At 38.0% G+C, this 16,512-nt stretch overlaps 1 protein-coding gene across 7 annotated transcripts in view; it reads right to left on the bottom strand.

Moving 5' to 3' along the window:
• ARMH3 (armadillo like helical domain containing 3) overlaps positions 1 to 16,512 on the bottom strand; it is a 181,024-nt gene that overhangs the window by 81,564 nt on the left and 82,948 nt on the right. For all 7 annotated transcript variants that reach the window (XM_077877890.1, XM_077877886.1, XM_077877892.1 and 4 more), the window contains one exon: positions 5,326 to 5,401. In XM_077877890.1, the coding sequence (XP_077734016.1) occupies positions 5,326 to 5,401 (76 nt within the window). The remainder of the gene's footprint in view (positions 1 to 5,325; positions 5,402 to 16,512) is intronic.

The raw sequence follows: 16,512 nt of genomic DNA, 5'->3' as shown, positions 1-16,512 counted from the left end.
AAAAAAAAGATTACACACTAGGAGAAAAACCTATTTGCAGTGACTCAGCCACTATTTTTGTGAGCAACCAGAAAACAGGACTGCGAACCTTTGTGCTAATAAAATGCTAATTAAGGGAAAAGCATCAAGATGTTAACTTGAATAGATTCTTTAAGGGCTTCAAATTACTTACCTTGAAAGTTGTTCAGTTAGATGAAGGTCAGATTTTAGTCTAACATTTTTCGTTTTCTCTTTTGAGTAATTAGGTTAACAATCAGCAGACATCTTCCTAAAATATAGGAACTCACTGGGGTAACCTCCTAAGTGGTGGCAGGAAATCTTTAGCATAGAAGACTTCAACACTTGATCTTAGCCAAAAGGCAGAGAAGCCATTGCATAGAAGACTTCCCAAGCAAAACTTTCAAGCAAAACTTCCCAAATGCTTTCCTTCCAGTTCTGCATCTGGCCCCTTGAAGTATTTTTCCTTTGTGGACCAGTTGATCTGTGAAGGCAGCTTAAGCAACAATTATACAAAGTAGAATTTTAAAGGTGGAGCAATAATATTTTATTTTTCCTGTGGCAAAACAAAGGAACATCCTGTCTATGGGAAGGAACAAATATAGGGCCCTGTACATTAACTATATTAGGTGTTCCAATAAAAAAATGGCAGTTTCAGGGCACCTGGCTGGCTCAGTGTGTAGCTCTCAATCTCAGGGTTGTGAGTTCAAGCCCCACACTGAGCATGGAGGTTACTTAAAAAAAAACCAGCAGTTTCTCAAAAACACTAATTTGAAAAGATACACACTCCCCTATATTTACTGCAGCATTATTTACATTGGTCAAGATATAGAGGCAACCAAGTGTCCATCAAGAGATGAATGGGTACATTTCTGGTATACACACACACACTCTTACACACAATGGAATATTACTCAGCCATAAAAAAACAATGAGATCTTGCCATTCACAGCAACATAGATGAACCAAGAGGGTATTATGCTAAGGGAAATAAGTCAGACAGAAAAAGACAAATACCATATGATTTCACTCACGTATGAAATCTAAAAACTAAAACAACAAGCAAACAAAAACAGACTAATAAATACACAGAACAAACTAGTAGTTGTCAGATCGGTGGGAGTAGGAAGATGGATGTTATAGGTGAAGGAGATTAAGAGGTACCAATGTCTAGTCATAAAATAAACATGAAAAGTATGGCATAGGGAATATAATCAATAAAACTGTAGTAACCACATATGGAACTACACTTATTATCGTGAGCACTGCACAATGAATAGAATTGTTCAATCATTATGTTGTATATCTGAAACTGATATAACATTGAATGTCAACTATACTTCAATTTTAAAAACAGCAGTTTCTAAGTAGCTGCATTTTAAGAATCTCTTTGAAGGATCAAACAGGAAGAGAGAGACAAATTGTTTAAACACAAATAACTTTGACAATTAAAGAACTGGCATGACTAAGCCACGAAAGACAAGTGAAAAGCAAACAGACTGACACTTGAGCAAATTTAGGCCTCTGAGCATGTGGAAGCACTTTTAATTTTCACTGTCACAATCTAAACTCCAAAGAACATTAAAGTCTGTAGCCTTTCTGCTGCTTTTCACCTGCTAAGATATTATGTTAGGGTTGCCATTAGATGTATTGTATTCCAGAAGATCCCAAAGATATAACTTGTAGCTGTCACCAACTACCAAACTAGCTTGAGGCCCTCTCAGTTGTTAGATGTCTGAAAACTTCACATGCAACCCAAACCTTTCCCATGGTTATCAAAGAATATACTACAGAAGTAGCTAAGACTTCATTTACTCGGCCTTAGAAATCTTTTCCAGGGGTGGGATCAGCACAAATAATCTTTATAACGACAGAAGTAAATGTTGCGCTCTATCACAGTTTTACTTCTAAGCCTTTATCTACTCTATCCCTGGTAATAAATTTGGTGGTCAATAGTTAACCATCTCATAGTATCCCTGGGAGACCCATGGGTCCAATCTTTGGACACAGTCTCTTGTTTTCTTTCTTTTTTTTTTTTTAATTGGTTAACCAAATATTCTTTTTTAAAATATTTTATTTATTTATTCATGAGAGACACACAGAGAGGCAGACACATAGGCAGAGGAAGAAGCAGACTCCCTGCAGGGAGCCTGATGAGGGACTCAATCCCAGGACCCAGGATGATGACCTGAGCCAAAGGCAGATGCTCCACCACTGAGCCACCCAGATGCCCCAGTCTCTTGTTTTCTAAACCACCCAAAGTTAATAGTGTCATGGATGTACAACACAAGCTCTTAGAAAAAAACACAGGAGCATAAGACAGCACTCATTATCATTGAGTGGAATGCAGACTTGTTGAGCATACCACTTTTTCACCCTCAGCCAAGAGAATACTAACTCTGAGAAAAGAGACTCCCTGTACCACCCTCATTCAAAGCATCAGAGTGTACCTACAAAAAAAAAAAAAAAAGCAAAACATCTTTTAAGGTTAAGGATAACATCTTAACTTTTATGGAAGGGACAAATGAAGATGTACTTAGGAAATATTCTAAGGAAGGCTCAAAATGCTAAACCTAAAAACGGTATGGCAAAAAAAATTTTTAACTCAAAAAATTAAGTTATATGATCTACCAATTCCACTTCTAAGTATATGCCCAAAAGAAGTGAAAGCAGGGACTGGACAGATATTTGTACACCCATGTACAAACAACCAAAACACAATGACCAAAAAGTGGAAGCAAACCACTTGGGATTTCATCAAGGATGAATGGATAAACAAAATGTGGCATATACATACAATGGAATATTAATCAGCCTTAAAAAGGAAGGAAATTCTGACACATGCTACAACAGAGATGAATTTTAAATACATTATGTTAAGTAAACGGCCAGTATTTTAGAGTTGCCTAGGTGCTTTCACATACGTTATATACTTCTCACAACTATTTCCCTGTGAAACAGTTTTTATCACCATGACCTTCATTTTATAGATAGTGGAAAGAGGTCCAGAGAAGCTAAATAATTTGCTCAAGGCCACACATTAAGTGGTAGAGACAATATTAAATCCAGCCTCTGTAAAATTTCTATGTTCCTTCAATACATCATGCTGGTAGCCTTTGATGCAACGCTATGGGAACCATTATGGTATAGAAGAAGGAGCCTTGGGGTGCCTGGCTGGCTCAGTTGGTGGAACATGTGGCTCTTGATCTTAGGGTTGTGAGTTTGAGCCCCATTTTGGGTGTAGAGATTACTTAAAAATAAAAAACCTTTAGAAGAAAGAGCCCTGAGCCCTGGACTCACACAGCTTTGCCAAACAACTGTGAAACTCTGCAATCCACAATATCTTAAAGAGTCATTTTCCTCCTTGGTAAAAGGTGTATTTTTAAAAGCTTATGATATACTCTATAGAGTTTGAATATTAAAGAAGACAGTATATAAAAGAGTACAAAGTTTAGCACTTATTAAGTGAAAATAAGTGTCAGAAAGTAAAAAAAAGTAAACTTTAGCTGGTTTACCCTGACTGGTATTTTGCCCTGATTTGGCTTTAGTGTGATAACTGACATTCAAACACATTTTTCCTGCAATCTCTTGAGAAAACTGACTGGATCTTTGATACTTTTGACATATACTCCAAGTCTAATTCATTAGTGACAGTGAAGATAATCTAATTATTCTATGCAGCAAGTTCATCAAAGAAATGTGAGGAATGAAAATGAAGGTATAGGCTGGATGGAGACTTGCAAAGAGAAGAAAAAAGTCATGGTTATAGGCATCTGCTCAAAGTTCAGCCCAGTCCTTTCCAGGCTATTCACAAAAAGCATAGGCCAAAAGCTTAAATCAGCTGTTTGACAGCCCTTGGGAAGAATAAGGACAGCAGCCAAGCCAGAAGCCACTGAAAGGAAAAGCCACAAAGTAGGAAATAAAGCAAGCATAAAGGAATGTGATCAAGGAAACAAGTCCCAGATGAAAAGGAGCTGCCTGGAAAGCCTAAGTAAATACATGAATAAATAAACATAACATAAATTATGCCCATATGAACTTCATACTCTAGCCCAGAATCTGGAGCTTCTTTCATACATACTGTTTGTCATACTGTCCTTGGGTCACAAAGGGATATTTGGGAGAAGACAGTTTGTAATTTCTGATTCTTACAGAAAATTACATTTATCATAAGGCCTCACTATAGTATCTGGTTTATTTGCTAGGTACAGATATGCATTTGTGAAATTTATAAAACTGTGTTTGCAGCAAAATGTCTCTGGGGTCAGGTAAGGCAGATCAACCTTCAGTGCAATCTTGTTAGCACATCTTAACCCCCATACCCCCTCATTCCAGCTCTCCCAACACACACATTTCACACTTCTCCTTCTGTTCCCAGATGTGCCAAATACCAATGTAAATCACTACAGGACATTTTATCTTTAAAAAAGGGAGAGAGAGAAAATAAAAAAGAAGGAAAGGAAAATAATAAAGATACAGAAATAAAAACTAAATCCCAGCTCTGCCACACATTAGAATCTATACCAAGTTGTGGATGTGCATTACCATCGCTGGGAATGGCTGGCAAGGCTTACATCTGGAGCTAAATCAAGTTTCCCCATCTGCTGGGTTTGCCTCTTCTACTCAAGTGTTAATCTTTCAATTGTTTGCAAGAACAATTTAATAACTGTTGATTAAATGGGAAATGATAGGCACAAAGGGAACGAGGAATATAAGGAAAGTCAGCTTGAGATTTCACGATACTGAAAGTATATTCTCTCCATTTACAAAGAGTTCACTTCTGTGAGTGTGTGGTATTTCCTCAAGACCCTAAGCCAAACTCCAAGTCGGACTCAATTTTATCCAATACATATAGCACTCTGTAATTGCCTTGCTGTTTCATAAGGAACCTAAAATAATCTTAGCCCCATGAGCTCCATTTGCCTCTGTTTACCACAAATAGAAAGAGCCATGTAAAGCAAAACGTCAAAGTTCCAGATCCCCATGAGTCATTCACTGAACTCACAGAGAATGGCAGAAAAAAATTTCAGAGAAAAGCTTTCAGATGGCCTATACACAGAAAACACTTTGGCAACAAAGACGCCTGAAAAGGGCTTGCAACCATCTTGGTAAGAAAATTCATGAACTGCACTGTGAGCTATTTCAATATGACAATATGAAAGTCTCATGTTCTCCTGCTTTTCTTGATCAAGTATGACATTTCTTCCACTCCTACAGACATCAGGACTTAAAAATAGCAGTAGTGTTCAACACACTCCACTCAGAAAGGTACAATAAACCTCAGGATAAGCCAAGGAACTCTGAAAGAGGTAAATTCTCATTCCGTACCTGATATTAACCAACGCATGGGTCACCTTGCTAGCTGCTTCTTTCCACTGGCCTGCATTGGTAGAAAGCCTCAGGACTATAAGGAAGAAAAGAAAAAAGATTGTCAGACCCCCAATAAAAAAAAAAAAAATCACAAATATGAGGAATAAAGACACATATCAGAAGAGCATTATTAGAATAACCAAACAGAGCCTACACCAATGTTCTGTTTAAAACTACCTTATCGGGGCAGCCCTGGTGGCGCAGCGGTTTAGCACCACCTGCAGCCTGGGGTGTAGTCCTGGAGACCTGGGATGGAGTCCCACATCAGACTTCCTGTATGGAGCCTGCTTCTCTCTCTGCCTCTTTCTCTCTCTGTGTGTGTGTGTGTCTCTATGAATAAACAAAATCTTAAAAAATAAAAATAAATAAATAAAACTTCCTTATCTTAGTGAAAAATATATGGGCTTATTCTCAACTATCTTCACCAGGACTTTTTTCCTTCTAGCTTTATTTTACTTTCCTTTTTTTTTTTTTTTTTTTTTAAGGTTTTATTTATTTATTTATGAGAGACAGAGAGAGAGAGAGAGAGGCAGAGACAAAGGGAGAAGCAAGCTCCATGCAGGAAGTCCAATGTAGGATTCGATCCCAGCACTGCGGGATTATGCCCCAAGCCAAAGGCAGATACCCAACAGCTGAGCCACCCAGGCATCCCTTTTTTTCACTTCTATCAAAATACTCCTCTCCTCCTCTGCCCCAAGGGGCAGGGGAACCCAATTGGGCAGGGGAACCCAAATCCCCTCCATTTACTCCCTAACAGGTTTCCATACTTAGTTTTCACATTTGTTTAAAACCTACACTGAGGTGGTAAGATAAGGTTAACCTCGCTGCCACATTTATCATTTACCTAATGGGTAGGGCTGATTTAGTGGAAGTGGCTGGCTGAATAAGTATTCCTTTCTATTCCATACATATCTTTCTCCTAAATATTTAAGCTGGGTCAAACAATACAAATAATCTTGCCAGATGGAGAACGGTCATGTTTCAATCAAGAAGTAACCTGTTTTAGATCCTTTGACTTAATTGTGTGACCTACAACATGAATCAACAGGAATACCCTTCCCTTTTATGATCAAATTCTATCTCTTTTCCATACTTACCAATAGGAGGAAAGATGATGGAAATATAGAACATCCTCAATCAGCTAAAAGCTTCAGGGCCATACATTACAGTAACTGATACCATTTTAGAAAAGAGACAAACCAGCACGTTGCTCCTTGGAAGAGCAAGCACATGGTAGGCACTCCAAGTTTCTGGTTTTGTTTTGTTTTGTTTTTTAAATATTTTATTTACTTATTCATGAGAGACACAGAAAGAGGCAGAGACAGGAGAAGCAGGCTCCAAGCAAGGAGCCTGACATAGGACTCAATCCCAGGACTCCAGGATCACGCCCTGAGCTGAAGGCAGACGCTCAACACTGAGCCACCTAGGTATCCCCAAGTTTATGTTTTAAATGAAGGAATAAATAATTAAGAGCCAAGTTTACTATGTGCCAAGAAGTGAACAAAGTTAGATTATATTCAAGATAGCATAAAGATGAGGAAACTGAGGCTCAGAGGAGACAATTATCTAAGTCATTCAAGCAGTTATATGTAACTGAGCTAGAATTTGAACCTGGAGGGTATGACTCCAGAGCATGTACTTATAGTAAGTAGGTATGTGTATGAACCCTAAAGTCAACTGTCAGAGTCCAATTCCAGCCCCTGCCATTTACTAAGATAATAGCAATACTTACATGAAAGGATTATTATGAAAATTAAATGTTAATATACATAAAACCTTAGATCAGCGCCTGGCATATAATAAATGCTGTATAAACATTAGCTATTATTATTTAGATAAATGGCCTCCCAAACAAATGAATGAATTTGAGACTTTCCCAAAGGAAGTAAAGTGGAGCCCAAAAAACATTAAGAAATGTGGAACGGGGATGCCTGGGTAGCTCAGCAGTTGAGCATCTGCCTTACGGTTCAGGGTGTGATCCTGGAGTTCGAGGGTGGAGTCTGACATCAGCCTCTCAGGCTCTCCGCAGGGAGCCTGCTTCTCCCTCTGCCTGTGTCTCTGCCTCTCTCTGTGTCTTTCATGAATAAATAAATAAAATCTTAAAAAAAAAAAAAATGTGGAACCAATCTGTCTAGGAACTTTATTGATTTATTGATTTTATTTATTTATTCGTGACAGAGAGAGAGAGAGGCAGAGACACAAACAGAGGGAGAAACAGGCTCCATACAAGGATCCTGAAGTGGGCCTCGATCCTGGGACTGTGGGATTATACCCTGAGCCAAAGGCAGATGCTCAACTGCTGAGCCACCCAGGCACCTGTGCCTAGGAACTTTATACCTGAGTACCATCACTACCTATTCCTGGCCAGTATTCTAGCAAGGAGTAGCAGAAGCAGCTATATCAGAGGGAAGACCTACAGCTGTAACAGAGAAAGAAAATTCATCTGGCTGCTCTGCATCTGTTCTAGCAACACCTCATTTTCATAAATTCATACAATTTTATGGAAGAGACTATGGAAGCCTTAATAAAACATATTATCAAAACACTGCTTTTCTAATTTACAAGATTTAGTGCCAGGTAAGTTGGTATAGTTCCAAGTTAAAGCTTCTCAGTCTGCAATCTGGTTTCACTCAGTGTACATGCAAATTTAGTCGTGCAATGAACACAACTGTTTCAGCAGGTCAGACATATCTTTACCAACTCAACTGTGAAACTCCTTAGATGTGTTTTTCACTAGATCCTCCACTAGATTATAAATTCTCTGATGGTAGGGACCAAAACATTTACGGAGTTGAGCTGAATTTTTGTCTCCTTCCTCAGAGAGGTATTTAACTCTGTCAATTGATTATTTCTCTGTAACATTCTGTCAGCTCTGTTCCTTAGTGAACAGGCACCAGATGACCTCATTACTGCATTCCCTTGGAAATGCCATAGGCTTTTACATTCTTTTTTGTTACCAAATTTAAACACAAAATTATTTCAAAATTCCCTAAAAGCCTCAAGTTAAGGTAATCATTTATGTAGTAAATTATGTAGTAATAATTTACTACATATGTATGTGTAACATATACACAGCCGTATTATACATTTTTATAATAGTAAAAACTGGAAACAACCATAATTTCCATGAAAAGAATGGTTAAATAAACTATACCCACATTGTACAAAATAAGACAGAGAGAAAGACTTAAGAAAATTACAAAAAAAAAGAATATGACTCTTTTTTTTTTTAAGATTTTATTTATTTATTCATGAGAGAGAGAGAGAGAGAGAGAGGCAGAGACACAGGCAGAGGGAGAAGCAGGCTCCATGCAGGGAGCCTGATGTGGGACTTGATCCCAGGTCTCCAGGATCAGGCCCTGGGCTGAAGGCGGTGCTAAACCGCTGAGCCACCGGGACTGCCCATATGACATATGTTTTAAAAACACAAAACAGAAGGATAACATGAGTATAACTATGTAAAACTATGCATTCACATAGGCTAATATACTGCTATGAAACCAATGGTAGCACTAGAAAGGGAAGAATGTAAAAATTTTTTAATCTTTCCATCTTGCTTTTTCTTTAGTATTTGTAATTATCTTTTTTTAATTAAAAAAAAAAACAGTTTAAGGGCAGTCCTGGTGGCACAGCGGTTTAGCGCCACCTGCAGCCCAGGGCGTGATCCTGGGGACCCTGGATCGAGTCCCACGTCGGGCTGCCTGCATGGAGCCTGCTTCCCCCTCTGCCTGTGTCTCTGCTTCTCTCTCTCTCTCTCTCTGAATAAATAAATAAATCTTTAAAAAAAAAAAAAAACGTTTAAAATTGGTATCATTTATGGTTCAGGGCAGCTTCTTTGGAGAGCCTTCCTAATTCAGTGGACTTGACTGCAGTAAATTAATGTCATAGGAGTATTAAATGTGTGCTTTTATCAAAAATGTTTCAGTGAGCCTCCCTTTTCTAGACATGACAGGAGAACAAGACATAATTTACCCTCCTACCTCAAATGACAGAACACTGGACAGAACAGATGAAACAACATCTACAAGATATTGGACAATAGGGCAGCCCGGGTGGTTCAGCGGTTTAGCACCGCCTTCAGCCCAGGGTGTGATCCTGGAGACCTGGGATTGAGTCCCACTTCAGACTCCCTGCATGGAGCCTGCTTCTCCCTCTGCCTGTGTCTCTGTCTCTCTCTCTCTCTCTCTCTCTCTCTCTGTGTCTCTCATTAATAAATAAATAAACCTTTAAAAATAAATTTAAAAAATAAAGATTAAAAATAAAAGATACTGGACAACAGGCATACAGAACTGTGATCCCTGAAGAAAAAAAACAAGGGGAGCCCTATGATTACCCCAGCTTACTGCATGGAGAAGTTTCTAGCATGTGGGGCAGGGAGGAAGAACCTAAACAGAACCCAGAAGTCTTGCCAAGCCAAAGACATAGAGATCAACACTTAGAGAGGCCAAGGCACCTAGAATGGGGCAGAGTACTGCAGAAGAGGGCGTTCAACAGGGAACTCTGGAGGTGTGTAGAGGGATCCTCTTAGCTGAATATTGATCTGTATATAGAGAAGAGGAAAATACTCAAGGCTGGGCACAAAAAACCACTGGAAAGGAAAAGAAATTGTAAAGCTCATGTAAGACTCCACAAATAAAATAATTTGTCTTTCCACCAGTAAGAGTAGAAAGATCTACTCATATACTGGTTTTCAGACAGAGTCTGCAGATGGATATTGTACTAGTAATGGGGCCAAATTAGCCTATATTAAAAATTGCTCCCAACCTCCCCTGAAAACTCTTAAATGCAAACCTGAAAGGATAAAACTGATTCCAAATAACATAACCCATTCTAAAACAAAGTTTAACATTATATAAAATAACAAAATCTAGCACTAACAACATTAAAATCACAATGTCTAAAATCCAATTTAAAAATTACCAGGCATTCAAAGCAGCATAAAAATATAACCAATAAGCAAGAGAAAAACCAGCCAATAGAAACAGATCTAAACATGAAGAAAAACTAGCAGAATTAACAGAAAAAGACATTAAAACAACTAGTGTAGGGGCACCTGGGTGGCTCAATGGTTGAGCGACTGCCTTTGGCTCAGGTCATGATCCCAGGGTCCTGGGATCCAATCCCGTGTAAGGCTCCCCTCAGGGAGCCTGCTTCTCCCTCTGCCTATGTCTCTGCCTCTCTCTCTCTGTGTCTCATGAATAAATAAAATCCTAAAAAAAAAATAAATAAAACAACTAGTGTAAATATGGTCTGTATTCTCAGGAAGATTGAGAAAAATACAAATACAATGAGGAAAGAAATGGACATATTAAAAAAGAACTTTTAGGGAAGAAAAAAACCTTCTGAAATGCAAACTACACTGGATAAAATGAGCTAAGATTAATGAGATCAACAGCATATTAAAAAATACAGAAGAGACATCCAAATCGGGAAGAAAAAAGTAGAGTTGTCACTATTTGCATATGACATGATACTATATATAGAAACACTAAAGACTCCACTAAAAACTATTAGAACTGATAAATGAATTCCGTAAAGCAGTAAGATACAAAATTAATATACAGAAATCTGCTGTCTCCATTCACTAATAACCAACAATTAGAAAGAGAAATTAAGAAAATAATCCCATTTACAATGGCATCAAAAAGATTAAAATACCTACAAGTAAATTTAAGAGGTGAAACACCTGGGACTCTGAGAACTATAAGACAGTGGTGAAAGAAACTGAAGATGACATAAATAAATAGAAAGATATCCCCTGCTCATAGATTGGAAGAATTTATATTGTTAAAAATGTCCATACTACCCAAAGCAATATAGAAATTCACTGCAGGGGGATCCCTGGGTGGCTCAGTGGTTTAGCGCCTGCCTTTGGCCCAGGGCGCTATCCTGGAGTCCCGGGATCGAGTCCCACGTCGGGCTCCCGGCATGGAGCCCGCTTCTCCCTCCTCCTGTGTCTCTGCCTTTTTCTCTCTCTCTCTATGTCTATCATAAATAAATAAATAAATCTTAAAAAAAAAAAAAAAGAAAAGAAAAGAAATTCACTGCAATCCCTATCCAAATACCAACAGCACTTTTCACAGAAATAGAGCAAATAATCATAAAATTTGTATGGAACCACAAAAGATCCTGAACAGCCACAGAAATCTTGAGAAAGAAGAACAAACCTGGAGATATCATGCCCCCAGATTTCAAACTATACTACGAAGCTATAGTAACCAAAACAGCATGGAACTAGCACAAAATCAGACACATAGATTGATGAAACAGAGTAGAGAATCCAGAAATAAAATCGCATCTATTAATCTATGACAAAGGAGGCAAGAATATACAATGGAGAAGAGATAGTCTCTACAATAAATGGTGTTGGGAAAACTGGACAGCTACATGCAAACAAGGCTACACTTCCTTATACCATATACAATAAACTCAAAATGGATTAAAGACCTAAATGTAAAATCTGAAACCATAAAACTCCTAAAAGGAAATATAGGCAATAGACTCTAGGACATCAATCTTAGCAATATTTTTCTGGATCTGTCTCTTCAGGCAAAGGGGGGAAAAGCAGGAATAAATAATTGGAATTATAACAAAAATAAAATGCGTTTGCATAGAAAAGGAAGGAAAATATCAACAAAACAAGCCTACTAAATGGGAGAAGACATTTGCAAATTATATATATGATAAGGGGTTAATATCCAAAATAAAAAAACTCCTAAACTCAACACCAAAAAACAAACAATGCAATTAAATGAGTGGAAGATTTGAATAGATGTTTTTCTGAGAAGACATATAGATGGCTAATGGACATATTTAAAGATATTCAACACGATGACTCATCAGGGAAATGCAAATCAAAACCATAATGAGGGCAGCCCTGGTGGAGCAGCAGTTTAGTGTCAAAACGCCTGCAACCGAGGGTGTGATCCTGGAGTCCCGGGATCGAGTCCCACATCAGGCTCCCTGCATGGAGCCTGCTTCTCCCTCTGCCTGTGTCTCTACCTCTCTCTCTCTCTCTGTCTCTCATAAATAAACAAATAAAACCTTAAAAAAAAGAAAAAAACCTATAGCTAACATCATACTTAATGAAGAATAATCTTAAGATTGTAAAAAATACAAATATATCCATTCTCACCACTCTGATTTAATAGACTACTGGAGGGGCACCTGGGTGGCTCAGCGGTTGAGTGTCTGCCTTTGGTTCAGGTTGTGATCCCAGGGTCCTGGGATCGAGTCCTGCACTAGGCTCCCCATGGGGAGTCTGCTTCTCCCTCTGTCTATGTCTCTGCCTCTCTTTGTGTCTCTCATGAATAAATAAAATAAAATCTTTTAAAAAAATAAAGTAATATGCTACTGGAGGTCCTAACCAGTGAAATAAGGCAAGAAAAAGAAATAAAAGGCATACAGATTAGAATAAAAGGAATAAGACTCATTTTAAAAATATTTTATTTATTTATTTGGGGGGGCATGAGTGAGGGAATGGGGTACAGAGAGAGGGAAAAGCAGCAAACTCTCCACTGAGCAGGGAGCCCAATGTGAGATTTGATCCCAGGACTGTGAGATCATGACCTGAGCCAAAAGCAGACACTTAACCAACTGAGCCATCCAGGTGCCCCGAAAGGAATAAAACTCTTTTATTTACAAACTACACAGCTGTTCACATAGAAAATTCTAAAAAGATTATAAGCTACTAAATCTAGTAAGTGAGTTTAGCAAGATGACAGGATACAAAGTAAATTTAGAAATCAACAGTGCTTCTATATATTAGCAATGAGCAAATAAAAATTGAAGTTCTAAAAAAATACCATTTCCAACAGCACCAGATTCCATGAAATGCTTTGAGATAAATTTAATAAAATATGTGCAGCATGTGCAATATGTTTGATGAGAAAAATCAAATACTTCAATAAATGTTCTCAGGCTATAAGTTGTATTATTAAGATGTCAATTTTCCCCAAAATGATCTATAGATTCATCATAATCTATTTTAAAATTTTTATCTTTTTAAAAGATTTTATTTATTTGAGAGTGATCGTGAGAGAGAGCACACAAGCAGGGGGAGGGGCAGAGGAAGAGGGAAAAAGCAAATTCTCAGCTGAGCAGGGAGCCCAATGTGGGGCTCCATCCCAGGACTCTGGGATCATGACTCAAGCAGAAGGCAGACACTTAACTGACTGAGCCACCCAGGTGCTCCTAGATTCATCCTAATCTTAATTAAAATCCCAGTAGGGGGGATCCCTGGGTGGCGCAGTGGTTTAGCGCCTGCCTTTGGCCCAGGGCGCGATCCTGGAGACCCGGGATCGAATCCCACGTCAGGCTCCCGGTGCATGGAGCCTGCTTCTCCCTCTGCCTGTGTCTCTGCCTCTCTCTCTCTCTCTCTGTGACTATCATAAATAAATAAAAATTAAAAAAAAATTAAAAAAAAAAATCCCAGTAGGGTTTTAACAAAAACATATACTTAAATTCATATGAAAAAGTATCTAAGATAGCCAAAACAATTTTGAGACAGAATAAAACTGAGGAGCTAGCTCAGTCAGTGGAGCATGAGGCTCTTGATCTCAGAATTGTGAGTTCAAGTCCCACTTTGGGTGTAACGATTACCATAAAATCTTCAAAACAAAATCCTGGGGTGCCTGGGTAGCTCAATTGGTTAGGTGTCCAATTCTTGATTTTGGCTCAGGTCATGATCTCAGGGTTGTGAAATCAAGCCCTGCATCAGGCTATGTGCTCAGGAGGGAATCGTCTCTCCTTCTCCCTCTCACTCTCCTTCTGTCCCTCCTCCTACTCACACTCACTCTCTTTTTCTTGCTCTCTAAAATAAAACAAAAACATTTAAAATCTTTTAAAAAAAGAACAAAGTTGAAGGACTCACACTATCTGCTTTCAAGAATTACTTTTATAGTAATCAAGGCAGTGTTATTTGTGAAAGGAAAGATACATACAGCAACAGGATAGAATATTTACACATGTAAAGTCAACTGATTTTTGACAAAGCAATTCAATAGAGAAAGAAATCAACTCAACAAATGGTGCTGAAACAAGTGGACTTGCATATGTAAAACATGAACCCCAACTCAAACCTAGCAGTATATAGAGAAATTAACTTGAACTTAATCTCAGAACTAAACATAAAGTACTAAAACCATAAAACTCCTACAAAAAAAAAGAGAGATAATAATTTTATCCTTGGGTTAGAGAAAGATTTCTTAGATACTACACAAAAAGCACAAACCCATAAAAGAAACAATTAATAAACTAATCAAAATTTAAAACTTCTTTGGTAGTTTGCAACCAAGAAAAATGGAAATCTGCTAGGTGTATTATAACAAAAATCTTTCCCTAATAGGTGGATGGGACTGAAAAATAAGTATCATTATTTGATAAGAAAAAACAAATGGGGTGCCTGGGTCACTCAGTCGGTTAAGTGTCCAACTCTTGGTTTTGGTTCAGGTCATGATCTCAGGGTTGCGTGACTGAGCCCCACATCAGGCTCTGTGCTCAAGTGTGAAGTCTACTCGAGATTCTTTCCCCTCCCTCTCCGTTCTCCTCTGCTCCTCTCCCTGCTCAAGTTCAGGCATGCTCTCTCTCTCTCTTAAATTAATAAAAATCTTAAAAAAAAAAGTCTTTGAAAGACATTAAGAAAATGAAAATACAAGCTACAATCTGAAAGAAAATATTTGTAAAACACCTAACCAAAAAAGGACCAGTGTGCAAAATAGACGTTTCTTCAAAGAAGACATACAAATGACCAACAGACACGTGAAAAAATGCTCACCATCAAGGAAATACAAATCAAAACCACAATGAGATAATACCTCACAACAGTCAGAATGGCTAAAATTAACAAGTCAGGAAATGACAGATACTGGCACACATGAGGAGAAAGGGGAATAGAAAGGGGAATCCTCTTACACTGTTGGTGGGAATGCAAGCCGGTGCAGCCACTCTGGAAAACAGTATGGAGGTTCCTCAAAAAGCTGAAAATATAGAGCTACCTTATGACCCACCAATTGCACTACTGGGTATTTACCACAAAGACACAAATGTAGTGATCTGAAGGGACACCTACATCCCAATGTTTATAGTAGCAATGTCCACAATAGCCAAACCAGGGAAAGAGCCCAAATGTCTACCAATAGGTGAATGGACAAAGAAGATGTGGGATACACACACACACACACACACACACACACACACACACACACACAAAATGGAATACTACTCAGTCATCAAAAGAAATCTTTCCATTTGCAATAATATGGACTGAACTAGATGATATTTTGCTAAGTGAAATAAGTTAACTAGAGAAAGACAATTATCATATGATCTCACTGTTGTGGAATTTAAGAAACAAAACAGAGGATCATAGGGGAAGAGAGGAAAAAAATAAAACAGACAAAATCAGAGCGGAAGATAAACCATAAGAAACTCTTAATCATAGGAAACAAACAAATCATAGGGTTGCTAGAGGGGAGGAGGGTAGAAGGACGGGGTGACTGGGTGATGAACATTAAGGAGGGCACATGATGTAATGAGCACTGCGTTATTATTATATGACTGATGAATCACTGACCTCTATGTCTAAAACCAGTAATACATTATATGTTTAATTAATTGAATTTAAATAAAATAAAAAATAAATCATACACACACAAAGAAATCTCACATCTCAAAATTAAAAAATCAAACAACCATTTCTCCTTAAAGAAGAACTCTAAATAATGGGTTAGTGATAAAGGTTAATAACATATACCCAAATGTGATGAAAAGGCCACTTTGACTTTGTGGCATTCTTCCTGAAAACCCAGAACCCCAGTCCAACCCTGAATAAATCATGAGACAGACAAAATTGAGGAAGATTCTCCTCAAAACTGTCAAAATCATGAAAAACAAAGAAATACTAAGAAACTGTCAGACTGTAAGAAACTAAAGAGATATTAAAACTAAATGTAACATGGATAGAATTCTGGAATCCAGAAAGGACATTAGAGGAAAAAGTAGTAGAATCCAAATAAAGTCTAGAGTTTAGTTTGTGTGTGTGGTAGAAAAAAAACACATATAAAATTTACCAGCTTAGCCATTTTTAAGTGTATTGTTCCATAGTGTTAAGCACACTTACATTGTTGCAAAACAGATTTGCAGAAC

Source organism: Canis aureus, chromosome 29 (assembly GCF_053574225.1).
Source record: "Canis aureus isolate CA01 chromosome 29, VMU_Caureus_v.1.0, whole genome shotgun sequence".
Lineage (NCBI taxonomy): Eukaryota > Metazoa > Chordata > Mammalia > Carnivora > Canidae > Canis > Canis aureus.
The sequence above is the reverse complement of the archived record's forward strand: the minus strand, read 5'-3'. Positions and strand labels throughout refer to the sequence as shown.